The sequence below is a fragment of the Scyliorhinus canicula genome, chromosome 17 (assembly GCF_902713615.1).
Source record: "Scyliorhinus canicula chromosome 17, sScyCan1.1, whole genome shotgun sequence".
NCBI lineage: Eukaryota > Metazoa > Chordata > Chondrichthyes > Carcharhiniformes > Scyliorhinidae > Scyliorhinus > Scyliorhinus canicula.
The window spans coordinates 115,289,728-115,304,330 of NC_052162.1; the positions used below are offsets into that span (position 1 = coordinate 115,289,728).

General features: G+C 47.6%; 1 protein-coding gene and 1 long non-coding RNA gene across 2 annotated transcripts in view; one reads left to right on the forward strand and one right to left on the reverse strand.

The window, feature by feature from the left end:
- Nucleotides 1-12,481, forward strand: part of LOC119951541 (zinc finger protein 135-like) — a gene marked incomplete at its 3' end in the record, with an annotated part of 31,862 nt that extends 19,381 nt beyond the window's left edge. The window contains exon 2 of the mRNA XM_038774736.1: nt 11,864-12,481. Within this exon, the coding sequence (XP_038630664.1) occupies nt 11,864-12,481 (618 nt within the window). The remainder of the gene's footprint in view (nt 1-11,863) is intronic.
- Nucleotides 8,194-9,289, reverse strand: LOC119952269. Its single transcript, XR_005457809.1, has 2 exons — nt 9,099-9,289; nt 8,194-8,492 (listed from the first exon to the last, which is right to left on the reverse strand). It is a non-coding gene; the product is annotated as an uncharacterized LOC119952269 (long non-coding RNA).
- Nucleotides 12,482-14,603: the final 2,122 nt, after the last annotated feature.

Below are 14,603 nucleotides of genomic sequence, written 5' to 3' on the forward strand. Positions count from 1 at the left end.
CCATTGAGTCTACAGCACAGGGCCAGGCCAGTCAGCTCAATTGGTCTCTGTCAGTATTTATGCTCCACATAAGCCTCCACCCACCCCTCTTCATCTCCCCCCATCAGCATATCCTCCTATTCCTTTCTCCCTCATGTATGTCTCTCCCTTTCCCTTCAATGTATTTATGCTGTTCACCTCAACCACTCGCTGTGGGAGTGAGTTCCACATTCTCACCACTCACTGGGTAAAGAGGTTACTCATCAAATCCCTATTGGATTATTGAACCCCTTCATTATCTTAACGATTTCCATCAGGTCATCCTTCAGTCTTCTCTTTTTTTTATTTGTTCATTACGGGATGTGGGCATTGCTGACTAGACCAGTATTTATTGCCCATCCCAAATGGATCTTGGGGAGGTGATGCGAGCCGCAGCCTTGAGCGCGTGTGTTGTAGGTGCACCCACAGTGCTGTTAGACAGGGAGTTAGACAATAAGAGATATGAGGAGAATTAGGCTATTCAGCTCATTGAGTCTGCTCCGCCATTCGATCCTGGCTGATCTGTTCCTCATCCCTATTCTCCTGCCTTTTCCCTGATCCCTTTATTAATCGCGAACACCAGATTTGTGCATGAGGTGCTGTTACCAACAGGGCTACAGACCAAGAGCTGGATGGTGGAATTAGACAGAATAATTATTTCTAAGAACATAAGAACTCGGAGCAGGAGTAGGCAATTTAGTCTCTCGAGCATGTTCCACCGTTCCAACACGATCATGACTGATCTCTTCATGGCCTCAACTCCACCATCCTGCCCGTTCTCCACAACCCTTCAACACATTACTGATTAAAAATCTGTCTTACTCCTCCTTAAATTTACTCACTGTCCTCGCATCCTCCGCAGTCTGGAATAGCAAATTGCACAGATTCACGACCCTTTGGGAGAAGTAGTTTCTCCTCATCTCTGTTTGAAATTTGCTGCTCCTTATCCTGAGACTGTGACCTCACGTTCTAGAATGTCCCACCAGAGGAAGCATCAGCTCCACGTCTACTTTATCCAAACCTTTTATCACCTTATGTTTCTCAATTTGGTCTCCACTTATTCTTCTTCCTCTGCGAGAAGTAGTTCCTCCTCATCTCAGTTCCAAATCTACCGACTCTCAACCTATATCTGTGACCTCGCGTTCTAGGTAAATATACTTTGTTCAAAAACCCAATAAAAAACATTTATTTAAAAAAAAGAAAAGAGCTAACGTTTTGAGTCCAATGACTCTTTGCCAAAGCAATCAGACAGAGAAAGTGGGAAATATTTATACTGTGGAGTGAGAATGAAAGATGAGTAATAGCCACAGGAACCCAGAGAAACCGGGTGGTGGCCACAGAAACCAAGGGAAAAGAGTGCTATTGGCAGTCCCCAGAGAGAACAAAAGATGTGAAATGTCAAACAGCAGGGAAACTAACATTTCCAGTTTTTATCCAGTTTTTTACCACATCTACAGGATCCCCATTCTACACTTGGCTTCTTACATCTTCGGAGACCTCTACCAAATTAGTCAAACATGAATTACCCTTCATAAAACTATGCCGACAGGGCTTCCGGTGTGCACCATGGAGTAAGTGGTCACACACAAGGCAGCTCCTGCCCAAGGTTACAGAAAAGAGGTATTTTTTAATCAATATGGGGTAGAATTTTGATGAAAAGGTGTAGGTGAATGTTGGAGGAGTACTTTCCCCCAGGAATTATATGTTTCTTGGTTACCAGACCAGCAGAAACAGTGAAAGATTTGGCTGAAGCTGCAGCAAAGACAAAAGCCTCTTCCAGCATGCAGGCGGGGGAAGGGCGAGCTTAAAGGCCTCAAGCTGACTTGAGGGCCTTTGTGAAAGCTGAATTCTAGCAGCAGAGGGAACAACTGTGACAAGATCTCACCAAGGCCATTGAAGAAGCTGTGACGGCTGCCTTCCGGTGACGGCGGGCAGGAGGCAGCCGCGCGTTGCAGGGCTCCCATTCGGGAACGGCATTTTCGGGGATTGACACCCGGTCCTAGGGGCAGCGAAGGCCGTGAAGGCCAGGAGACAGCACAGGGAGGGGATATGTCGAGGTCCAGTAAGAAAGCAGCTGTGAAAACAGCTGAATATTCGTCGGGGAGTAGAAAGGTCACCAAGGAAAATGGAGGCTGGAGCATCAGGGGAGGCCGCATTGCTTACGGCTAAAGAAATAACAAAGGTAATGGCTGCGGAATTCGAAAGGCAGTTTACAAAATACATGTAGACAATGAGGAAGGAGATGAGGGAGGTTTTGAGTGTGCTGGTGGAGGAGGCGATTTCCCCGGTGACGATGGCGGTGGCGAGCGCACTGGCGGAGGTGTGGGAGAACGGGGAGGCGCTGAAGAAAGGGAGGAGACATTATTGCAGCACGGTGATCAATTTACGTCGATGGGGAAGGAGATGCGGAAGGTGATGGAGATTCATAAGGATCTGCGAGGCAAAACAGATCCAGGCGACAGAATTTGAGGATTGTTGGGCTGCCCGAAGGAGTTGAAGGGCCAAGACCGACTGAGTATTTTGCTGCGATGCTGATGAAACTATTGGGGGAAGGGGAGGAATCCCTCCCGATATGAACTGGATCGGGCTCATCGGTCGTGGAGGCCTGTACCAAAAGCGAGTGAGCCGCCAAGGGTAGTGACTCTGCTTCTGTAGGTACAGTGTGAAGGAGAAGGTCCTGTGCTGGGCCAAGCAGAAGCAGGTGGTGCAGTGGGCTGGAGCTGGTATACATATATACCAGGACTTTACGGTGGAGCTGGCAAGGAGGCGGGCTGCTTTCAACCGGATGAAGAGGGCACTGTACATTAACAAGGTGCAGTGCGGCATTGTATATCCAGCGAAGCTGAGGGTGACGTACAAGCTCAAGGCATTTTATTTTGGAACGGCGGAGGCAGTGGAGGAGTTTGCGAAGGCAGAAGGACTGTGGCAGAACTGAGAAATTGAGAAATGGCCATGTGCCGACACAACTTCATGACTGTATTTTCTTTGTTCTTGTTTGTTTGTTTCACTGCGTGCGAGTATATGGGCTAAAGGAGACAATCTTGTATATATTTGGACAAGGGAAGTGATGGGACTTTCACTCGAAGTGAGGGCTCTTTGGGGTGTAGGTGGATATGTGAGGTTTGTGCACTAAAAGGTGATTTTTGGGCTTTCCTAGGGTCAGGCAAGGGGGAAAGAGACCCGGACGGGGGCCTCAACGCTGGCCGGTCTAAGCCGGCCAGTGAACGGGAGTACGGTGGGGGGAGGGGCTATGGCCATCGGAGCCTGGCAGAACAGGGTCCGAGTGGTCTAGCCGGGGTGGACAGTTGGGGGGAATGGAACCGAGGTTGGGGAAGGAGATTTACAAGAGGCAGTGGACAGGAGGAATTGGGGAGGAGTGGGGGAGGGGAGTTTACAACTCTTGGGTATCATGTACGGTACTTTTTCAGAGGTTGGACGGCATTGAGTGTGGGGGTGGGGGAGTGGACTCTATGGTGACCATGGGCGGTTCCAGACTCCTTTTTTCGTTTTCTCCTTTGTGATTTGTTTCCACTGTGGGAGGGTTTGTTTTATTGGATGTATATATTGACAGGTGGGTCGTTGTTTGGGTGGTGGGAAGATGGGATCGTTGTTATTGTTAAGGGATTGATTTTGTATTTGTTACCATTTACTGTCTGTGGGTGGGGTGTAAATTTTGAAGGACAATGTGAAAATGGAGAATAAAAACATTTAAAAAAAATAAAATAAAATCATGCTGACTCTGATGGATTGTGTTTTGACTTTCCAAATGTCCTGATATTACTTCCTTAATGATGCTCGAGGATTTTCACCGAGCAACAGTGAAAAACGGCGATTTGCTTCCAAGTCAGGATGATGTGTGGCTCAGAGGGGAATTTGCGGATGATGGTGTTCCCATGTGTCTGTAGCTCTTGTCCTTCTCTAGGTGGCAGAGGCTGTGGGTTTGGAAGTTGCTGGTGATAGAGTCACGGTGAATTCCTGCAGTGAATCTTGTCAGTGGTACACACACTGCTGCCATTGTGTGATTGTGGTGGAGGGAGTGAGTGTTGAAGGTGTTGGATTGGGTCCCAATCAAGTTTAGGGATTTAGGGGGTGGCAAAAGGTGGGCATCAGTAAATTGAGGGACCTGTTTATTGGCGGGAGGTTTGCGGGCCTGGGGGAACTGGAAGATAAATTTGGCCTTCCCCAGGGGAACATGTTCAGATACCTGCAGGTAAAGGCGTTTGCCAGGCGACAGGTAGAGGGATTCCCTTTGCTGCCCTCGCGGGGGACGATCGACAGAGTGCTTTCGGGGGGGGTGGGTCGGAGAGGGGAAGGTGTCTGACATCTATAAGGTAATGCAGGAGGTGGAGGAGTCGTCAATGGAGGAACTGAAGGCTAAATGGGAGGAGGAACTCGGGGAGCAGATAGAGGACGGAACTTGGGTGGATGCCTTGGAGAGTCAACTCTTCCTCCTCATGTGCGAGGCTTAGTCTCATCCAATTTAAGGTGCTACACCGGGCCCACATGTCCGGGACTAGGATGAGTAGGTTCTTTGGGGGTGAGGACATGTGCACCAGATGTTCGGGGAGTCCAGTGACATGGCGTGATTTATAAAATTGGAAAGGGTGAAATTTGCCCTGAGAGGATCAATACAAAGGTTCTATAAACGATGGCAGCCTTTTCTGGACTTCCTGGCTCAAAGATAGGTATCTTGGTCAATAGCAGCAGCAACCCGGGGAGGGGGGGGGGGGGGGGGGGGGGGGGTGTTCCTTATTGTAGTTTCTATTATGTAACTTAATATTGTGTTAATTTGCGTTGTTGTTAAAATGCTGTGTTGTTCATGGAGGTGGGGCGAATGTTTATGATTGCTAATATTATTGTTATTTTTGGTATTTTATTATGGTTCGTTGTTGTTGTATGAATTCAAAATTTTTCAATAAAAATTATTTTAAAAAAAAGAATTTACAGTGCTGAAGGAGGCCATTCTTCCCATCTAGTCTGCATCGGCCCTTGGAAAGAGCACTCCACTTAAGTCCACACCTCCACCCTATCCCCGCAACACCACTTAACCTTTTTGGACACTAAGGGAAATTTAGAATAGCCAATCCACCTAACCTGCACATCTTTGCCGTCGGTCTTCACAATGGAAGACACAAATAACATGCCAGTGACTGATAGAAATGAGGTTATGACAGGTGATGAACTTGAGAGGATTGTTATCATTAAGGAGGTAGTGATGGGCAAGCTAATGGGGCTAAAGGTAGACAAGTCTCCTGGCCCTGATGAAAGGAGGTAGGCAGAGAGCAGGAAATTATAGGCCAGTGAGCTTAACTTCGGTAGTAGGGAAGATGCTGGAATCTATCATCACGGAAGAAATAGAGAGGCATCTGGATAGAAATTGTCCCATTGGGCAGACGCAGCATGGGTTCATAAAGGGCAGGTCGTGCCTAACTAATTTAGTGGAATTTTTTGAGGACATTACCAGTGCAGTGGATAACGGGGAGCCAATGGATGTGGTATATCTGGATATCCAGAAAGCTTTTGACAAGGTGCCACACAAAAGGCTGCTGCATAAGATAAAGATGCATGGCATTAAGGGTAAAGTAGTAGCATGGATAGAGGATTGGTTAATTAATAGAAAGCAAAGAGTGGGGATTAATGGGTGCTTCTCTGGTTGGCGATCAGTAGATAGTGGTGTCCCTCAGGGATCCGTGTTGGGCCCACAATTGTTCACAATCTACATAGATGATTTGGAGTTGGGGACCAAGAGCAATGTGTCCAAGTTTGCAGATGACACTAAGGGGCTGGTTTAGCTCACTCGGCTAAATCGCTGGCTTTTAAAGCAGACCAAGCAGGCCAGCAGCACGGTTCGATTCCCGTACCAGCCTCCCCGGACAGGCGCTGGAATGTGGCGACTAGGGGCTTTTCACAGTAACTTCATTGAAGCCTACTCATGACAATAAGCGATTTTCATTTCATTTTTCAAGATGAGTCGTAAAGCGAAAAGTGCAGAGGATACTGGAAGTCTGCAGAGGGATTTGGATAGGTTAAGTGAATGGGCTAGGGTCTGGCAAATGGAATACAATGTTGACAAATTGAGGTTATCCATTTTGGTAGGAATAACAGCAAACGGGATTATTATTTAAACAATAAAATATTAAAGCATGCTGCTGTGCAGAGAGACCTGGGTGTGCTCATGCATGAGTCACAGAAAGTTGGTTTACAGGTGCAACAGGTGATTAAGAAGGAAAATTGAATTTTGTCCTTCATTGCTAGAGGGATGGAGTTTAAGACTAGGGACGTCATGCTGCAATTGTATAAGGTGTTAGTGAGTCCACACCTGGAGTATTGTGTTCAGTTTTGGTCTCCTTACTTGAGAAAGGACGTACTGGCACTGGAGGCTGTGCACAGGAGATTCACAAGGTTAATCCCAGAGTTGAAGGGTTGGGTTACGAGGAGAGGTTGAGTAGACTGGGACTGTACTCGTTGGAATTTAGAAGGATGAGGGGGGATCTTATCGAAACATTTAAAATTATGAAGGGAATAGATAGGATAGATGCGGGTAGGTTGTTTCCATTGGCGGGTGAAAGCAGAACTAGGGGGCATAGCCTCAAAATAAGGGGAAGTAGATTTAGGACTGAGTTTAGGAGGAACTTCTTCACCCAAAGTGTTGTGAATCTATGGAATTCCTTGCCCAGTGAAGCAGTTGAGGCTCCTTCATTAAATGTTTTTAAGGTAAAGATAGATAGTTTTTTGAAGAATAAAGGGATTAAGGGTTATGGTGTTCGGGCCGGAAAGTGGAGCTGAGTCCACAAAAGATCAGCCATGATCTCATTGAATGGCGGAGCAGGCTCGAGGGGCCAGATGGCCTACCTAGTTCTTATGTTCTTTGGACTGTGGGAGGAAACTGGAGCACCCGGAGGAAACCCACGCACACATGGGGTGCAGACCCCGCACAGACAGTGACCCAAGCCGGGAATCAAATCTCTGTGCGGATAGAGAGTCACTCACTCATCCCACTTCCTGACACACCAGCCACTTCATGTTTGACTGCAGGGCTGGACTCTCCTGAGGGAAATATTCACTCTATATGAGCCCCTCAGAATTACACACAACTCAATTCAATCTTACCTCAGCCTCCTCTGTTCCAATGAGAACAATCCCAGCCTCTCCAATCTTTCCTCATAGTTAAAATTCTCCATCCTGGGTAACATCATCATAAATCCCCTCTGCAGCCTCTCTCGTGTGATTACATCCTTCCTGTAATGTGGTGACCAGAACTGTCCACAGTGCTCCGGCTGTGGTCTAACTGGTGTTTGATCCAGTTCCAGCACAATCTCCCTGCTCTTATATTCTCGGCCCTTGGCTACCAAAGGAAACTATCCAACCTGCCTTCCTGAGCACTGAAGAGAGAGAGTGAGAGGCAGCTGAGAAAAGAGCGCCAGATAGAGGTACACCAGAGACTGAGAGAAACTGGAGAGAGCGAGAGAGACAGACAGTCTAGTAATTAACAAAAATAAGTAATGGAATTGAGTTCAGACACGGATCTGCACGAACTGACACCACTTCGTTGACAGATTAACAAGACAGTCACTGTACCTGAATCAATGTTATTCACTTTTGGAATTGAATGAATTAAGGGTCAGATTAACTATATTACAATAACCTATATCAGATAGGTCTGTTTAATACAGAACAGGGTTAAACCCAGTGTCCAATATTAGAGGTCTCTGTGGCTGTTGGATGTCTGGTTTCACTGACAAGCCCACAGTTTCAGTGAACTCGTCTACCCAGGGTCTGTTTCTAAAACCTCATCACAACATATTACCTGGTTAGCTATTTATATATGGTCATCATGGTCGGACAGCTCACACAAAGCTCAACCAGAAACTATGGTTCTTCTTTCTTCTGATTCCAGCTCCTACAGGGAGTGACGGTTTCTCCAGCCCTCAGCTCTGTTGCTGGGCTATCATTGACATGAGCAATAGAGAGACCTGTGATTATCCCTCTCTCCAGTTGCTCAGCCTCGAACTGAAAAGACTTAATTACCTGCAAAGACTTACCTGCAAAGACTCACATTCAAAAGTATCGTCTTGCATCATTGACTTTGTCTGTATATATGTTTCTGGAACCCACCTCTTCATTCACCTGAGGAAGACGCTGTGCTCCGAAAGCTAGTGATTCGAAACAAACCTGTTGGACTTTAACCTGGTGTTGTAAGACTTCTTACTTTTACTTTAACACAATCAATAATCGCACTACATGGTTACATCGCTGAAATTATCACTCAATTCTCCTGGAACCAGTCCAATGTGATGCTTTGTTCTTGTGTTTACTTCCATTCTATTCCTTTGACTGACTGGCAACCCTTAACCCCAAAGGTGTCTTTTGCAGTGATGGTTCTCCTGATGATATTCAGGTCCCGATAAACCAAGTGACTCTTCCAAATCCTGAAGTGATGTTTGTTTTTTTCCTGCAAATCTTCGTCCAATATCCTGTAAAATGCAAGTTGAGAACAGACAATTCTAGTTTATATAAAACATTATTTCCTTTCTCATTCTCCAAAAGCTGTAAATTTCCATCCAACACACTCTCCCTCCATTCTCACTCTACTGTATGTAATATTCATCCTCCCTAATCTCTAAACGTGCTCATTCAGGCTGACTGACATATCCATGCTCACTGCTTCCCGTCCTGGACAGAGGCTTGAAAATCTCCATGCAGACTGCCAGACAGAAATATGTGTATAATACTGAGCTCAAAATGTGTGCAACATACAGACTGCATTCACTTCCTTTCGCTCACCAAAGTCCCCTCAGAATGAGAAAAGAAATGGAAAGATAAAGTAGATTTGGAGTGGCTACTCCCTCTTAATAATAATAATTGGGGCAGCAGGGTGGCGCAGTGAGTTAGCACTGCGACGTCACGGCACCAAGGTCCCAGGTTCGATTCCGGCTCTGGGTCACTATCCATGTGGAGTTTGCACATTCTCCCCGTGTTTGCGTTGGTGTCGCCCTCACAACCCAAAAGCTGTGCAGGGTAGGTGAATTGAACACGATAAATTTCCCCTTAATTCGAAAAAATGAATTGGGTAATCTAACTTTAAAAACGCTGCAATGAAGTTACTGTGAAACTCCCTTTGTCGCCACTCTCCGGCACCTGTCGGGCACACAGAAGGAGAATTCAGAATGTTCAATTCATCAGCACGTCTTTCAGGCATTCTAGAACGAGAGGTAATAGTCTGAGGATAAGATGGGCAGCATGGTAGCACAGTGATTAGCACAGTTGCTTCACATCTCCAGGGTCCCAAGTTCAATTCTGGCTTGGGTCACTGTCTGTGTGGAAACTGCACGTTCTCCCCGTTTCTGCGTAGGTTTCGTATGGGTGCTCCGGTTTCCTCCCACAGTCCAAAGCTGTGCAGGTTAGATGGACTGGCGATGATAAAAGGTGGATTGGCCATGATAAATTGCCCTTAGTGTCCAAAAAGGTTAGGTTGGGTTACTGAGGTGGAGTGTTCTTTCCAGGGGCTGGTGCAGACTCGATGGGCTGAATGGCCTCCACTGTAAATTCTATGATTCCTCCGGGTGCGACAGATTTTTAATTGGTAATGTGTTGAAGGGTTATGGAGAATTGGTAGGAAGGTAGAGTTAAGCCCAGGATGAGATGAGCCATGATCTCATTATGTTCTATAGTGTAGGTCAGATAGGCTTCAGATGGTTTCACAGGTCGGCGCAACATCGAGGGCCGAAGGGCCCGGACTGCGCTGTAATGTTCTATGTTCTATGGTGGTAGCCAGGATTAACCTGGTGTTAACTGGCTCACCCCAGTCCAACACCGGCATCTCCACATCATCCTGGTGGAGCAGACTCGATGGACCAAATGGCCTAACTCTGCTCCTATAAGAAAGGCGGAGACATTGATTTGCTCCCAGATGTTGCTCAGAGGAGGAAGTTTTAGTCTGAAATTCATTGTCCAACCTCCACATTGTGACATCACAAAGGAGCTCGTCCAAAATCAGCCAATAACAATACATCGGCTTCGCTATGACGTCACTGCACTTGAGCGCACCCGCCCGCCGTGCGGACACGGGAGACCTGCCCCCACCCTTTGTTCGCCCTCCCCCAGCACATCGTTAAGACGGTTTCCAGGCAACTGGCTGACATTTCCGGACACAGCGTGAAGCCGCTCGGTGGTCGCCCCAACACCCCCCGGCCCGAGAATGCGCATGAGGGAGCAGGAGCTGCGCATGTGCAGGAGAGCTCACTTCCGCTGACCTAACTGTCCAGGTGTTGACCAATAGGAAGACAGGATGACCGGAAGGACTCTGCTCCTCCACCAATCAGAGGTCCCCTTTTGTCTCAATGCGGAAGCGGGAATGGAGGTTTGTGCCGAGCAAAGCTGTTGTTCCACCAACCCTGAGTGAGCTTGAACTGCACACAGACTGAAACATTCCTCCTGTCTTCAACATCTGTGAGTGAAACACTTTCTTTCCTCGCCCTTTTGATTTATTTTCTCATTCTGACCTTCAATTGGTGACTTGCAGCAACTGAAGGGAAAGGAAGTGAATCCAGGGAGGGTGCAGACTCTGGAAAGCTTGGCCCAGGTCTCTCTCTCTCTTAAAGACATTGACGTCCTTTGCTCCCTCAGCTTGACATTTATTTGTCTGGCTAAAAGGATGGTCTCTTTCCTAATGTTCACAATTAAAAGGCTGGTTTCTCCAGGAGTTAGCTGACATTTAAGGGGTCAGTATACAGGACAAATCCAAACCAGCCAATTACTTCCCTGTCAGAATACTGTTCATCATCAGCAAAGTGATTAAAGGAGTCACTAACAGCGCTATCAAGTGGCACTTACGTAGCAATAACCTGCTCATGGACACTCAGTTTGGGTTCCACCAGGGTCACTCAGCTCCTGACCTCGTTACAGCCTTGGTTCAAACATGGACAAAAGAGCAGAATATCAGAGATGAGGTGAGAGTGACTGTCCTTGACTTCAAGGCAGCATTTGACCGAGTATGGCATCATTCATCAGCCCTAGCTGAACTGGAGTCAATGGGAATCTGGGGGGAAACTTTCCGTTGGTTGGAGTCATACCTGGCATAAAGGACAATGGTTGTGGTGGCTGGAGGTCAATCATCTCAGCTCCAGGGCAGGACTGATGGCTTTCCTCCGGGTCCTCTGGCTTCCTCCACAAGTCCCAAAAGACGTGTTTGTTAGGTGATTTAGACATTCTGATCTCTCTTTCTGTGTACCCGACCAGGGGCCGGAGTATGACGACCAAGGGCTTTTCACAGTAACTTCATTGCAGTGTTAATGTAAGCCTACTTGTAACAATAATAAAGATTATTATTAGGAGAATTGGGAGGGTGACTGTTAGATACAGCAGAGTGAGACTGGAAGGAGAATGAGTGGGACGGAGATTTAGAGCATTTGAGGGAAAGAGAGAGAGCAACGAGTGTTTGCTAGAAACTAGAATTGTCTGTTCTGAATTTCTTATCCTGCACTGACAGTGATCACTTTTGTAAAATCTTTTTGCAGGAAGTTAGAACAAGAGGTGTTTCAGGCCGATATCACAAACTAAATATCACGTCAAGAACTGACTGAGTCACTCAATTCTTGGGAACCGAATATCATCGGCCTTTGAATCTAGAAGGAGAAATGTTTGTCTATTCTGTCTGCTTCAAGAGATTTTAAACATCAGTGTGTCTGGAAAAGGACTGAGACACAAACACACACCCACGTGAGATTGTTACAGAGCACTGGCTGTGGAAAGAGCTTTTACCAGTTACACAGTTTGAAAAAATACTGCACCATTCACAGCAGGGAGAGACTGTATAGGTGTTCTGTGTGGACGAGGCTTCAACTGATCGTCCAACGCGGTGAGACGCAAGATCACCCAGACCATGGAGAAACCATGGAAATGTGAGGATTGTGGGAAGGGATTCAAAGGCCCGTACGGGCTGGAAAGGCATGTACGCAGTCACAATGGAGAGAGACTGTTCATCTGCTCTGTGTGTGGGAAGGGATTCACAGCCCCGCACGAGCTGGCAAGGCATCAACGCAGTCACACTGGAGAGAAGCCTTTCACCTGCTTTCAGTGTGAAAAGGGATTCACTGACATTGGCAACCTGCGGAGACACGAACGAGTTCACACTGGGGAGAGGCCATTCATCTGCTCGGACTGTGGGAAGGAATTCACTCGGTTATCCCACCTGCAGAGACACCAGAGAGTTCACACTGGGGAGAGGCCATTCACCTGCACTGTGTGTGATAAAGGATTCACTCATTTACTCAACCTGCAGAGCCACCAGCGAGTTCACACTGGAGAGAGGCCATTCACCTGCACTGTGTGTGATAAGGGATTCACTCAGTTATCCAACCTGCAGACACACCAGCGTGTTCACACTGGGGAGAGGCCATTCATCTGCTCGGACTGTGGGAAGGAATTCACTCGGTTATCCCACCTGCAGAGACACCAGAGAGTTCACACTGGGGAGAGGCCATTCACCTGCACTGTGTGTGATAAGGGATTCACTCATTTACTCAACCTGCAGAGCCACCAGCGAGTTCACACTGGAGAGAGGCCATTCACCTGCACTGTGTGTGATAAGGGATTCACTCAGTTATCCAACCTGCAGACACACCAGCGTGTTCACACTGGGGAGAGGCCATTCATCTGCTCTGTGTGTGATAAGGGATTTGCTCAATTATCCAACCTGCTGAGCCATAATGTCACCCACACCAAGAGCAGACCCTTTAAATGCTCTGACTGCAGGAGGGGTTTCAAAAGCTCTCAGCTACTGCTGTCCCACCAGCGCGTTCACTCTGAGGAGAGACCGTTCAGCTGCTCTCACTGCACAAAGAGCTTTAGAACCTCATCCAGCCTGATGAAACACGAACGAGGTCACACCGGGGAGAGCCCGTTCACCTCTCCGACTGGGAAAAGATTCACTCGGTCATCACTTGCTGAGCCACAATGTCACTCACACGAACGAGAAATCCTTTAAATGCTCCGACTGTGGGAGTGGGTTTAAAAGCTCTCAGGTACTGATGATCCACCAGCGCATTCACACTGAGGAGAGACCGTTCACCTGCTCTCATTGTACCAAGAGGTTTCAAACATCATCCACATTGCGGAGACACCAGCAAGTTCACACTGGGAAGAGTTGATTCACCTGCTCTCGCTGTGGGAAGAGATTTAGTGATTCATCTGCCCTATTGACACACTAGCGAGTCCACACTGGAAAGAAGCCATTCACCTGCTCTCACTGTGGGGAGGGATTCACTTAGTCGTCCAACATGCTGAGACACCAAAGGGTTCACAAATGCTGTTGGGTTGGATTCTGCTGTTATTCCTGCTGTTAATCACATCCAGGACTGAACCTGGAGTGGGTGGAGGGGTTTGTCTCATCAATTTCTCCTGGTGCTCGGTCGTGGTGACCCTGGCGAGCTACTGCTCCCCGGACCCGGAATACCCGACTCTGAAGTACCGTCCATACTACCTTCCACAGAGTTCACTTCTGCCATCATCACAGCAGTCTACATCCCACCCCAGGCGGAAGTGAAGAAGGTGCTTGATGAATTGTAACCGCTATAAATAACAATGAAGCAGAATACCCGGAGGCCTTGTTCATTGTGGCCGGGGACGTTAACCAGGCCAACCTCGAGTGTACAGCCAAAATTCCACCACCACATCTCCTGTCCCAACAGGGGCCCCAACATCCTTGACCACTGCTACACAAACATCAAGGGTGCCTCTCAACCCATCCCCTGACCGCATTTCGGAAAATCGGACCACAAGATGGTGCTCCTTCTCCCAGCATACAAGCAGAAACTTAAGCGGGAGAATCCGGTTAAGAAGGTCATACAATGCTGGTCTGAGGCAACGGAAGAGCTCCTACACGACTGCTTGGAGTCAGTGGACTGGTCCATATTCAAGAATTCGGCAGCCAACCTAAACGAGTTTGCCAGCACCATCACAGACTTCATCAGTAAGTGTGTAGAAGATTGCGTGCAAAAGAAGGTAGTATGTATGTTACCCAACCAGAAACCATCGCTTAATTGGGAGATTCACTCATGACTGAAGGCCATGTCTGAGGTGTTCAAGGCAGGCAACCCTGAACTGTACAAGAAATCTATATATGACCTCTGTAAAGCCATCAGATACTCTAAGAGACAATACCAAACTAAGCTAGAGTCACAGACTAATGACAGGGATTCCCGTCGGTTGTGGCAGGGCTTAAACAACATAATAGGCTACAAAGTAAAGCCGAGTAGAATCTTCGGCAACAGCGCACCCCTTCCCGACAAAACCAATGCATTCGATGTTTGTTTTGAGCAGGAAACCAACAAACTGTTGTCAACTGCCCCAGCAGCCTTGGACACAGCCATACCCACCGTCACAGCCTCCAAAGTCAGATTGGCCTTCTTGAAAGTGAACCCTCGGAAAGCGATGGGTCCTGATGAGATCCCAGTTCGTGCACCCAGATCCTGCGCTGACCAACTGGCAGGTGTGTTTGAGGACATCCTCAACCTCTTCCTACTCCATTCTGTCGTTCCCACCTGCTTCAAGAAGACCACCATCACCACATTGCCAAAGGAGAACCA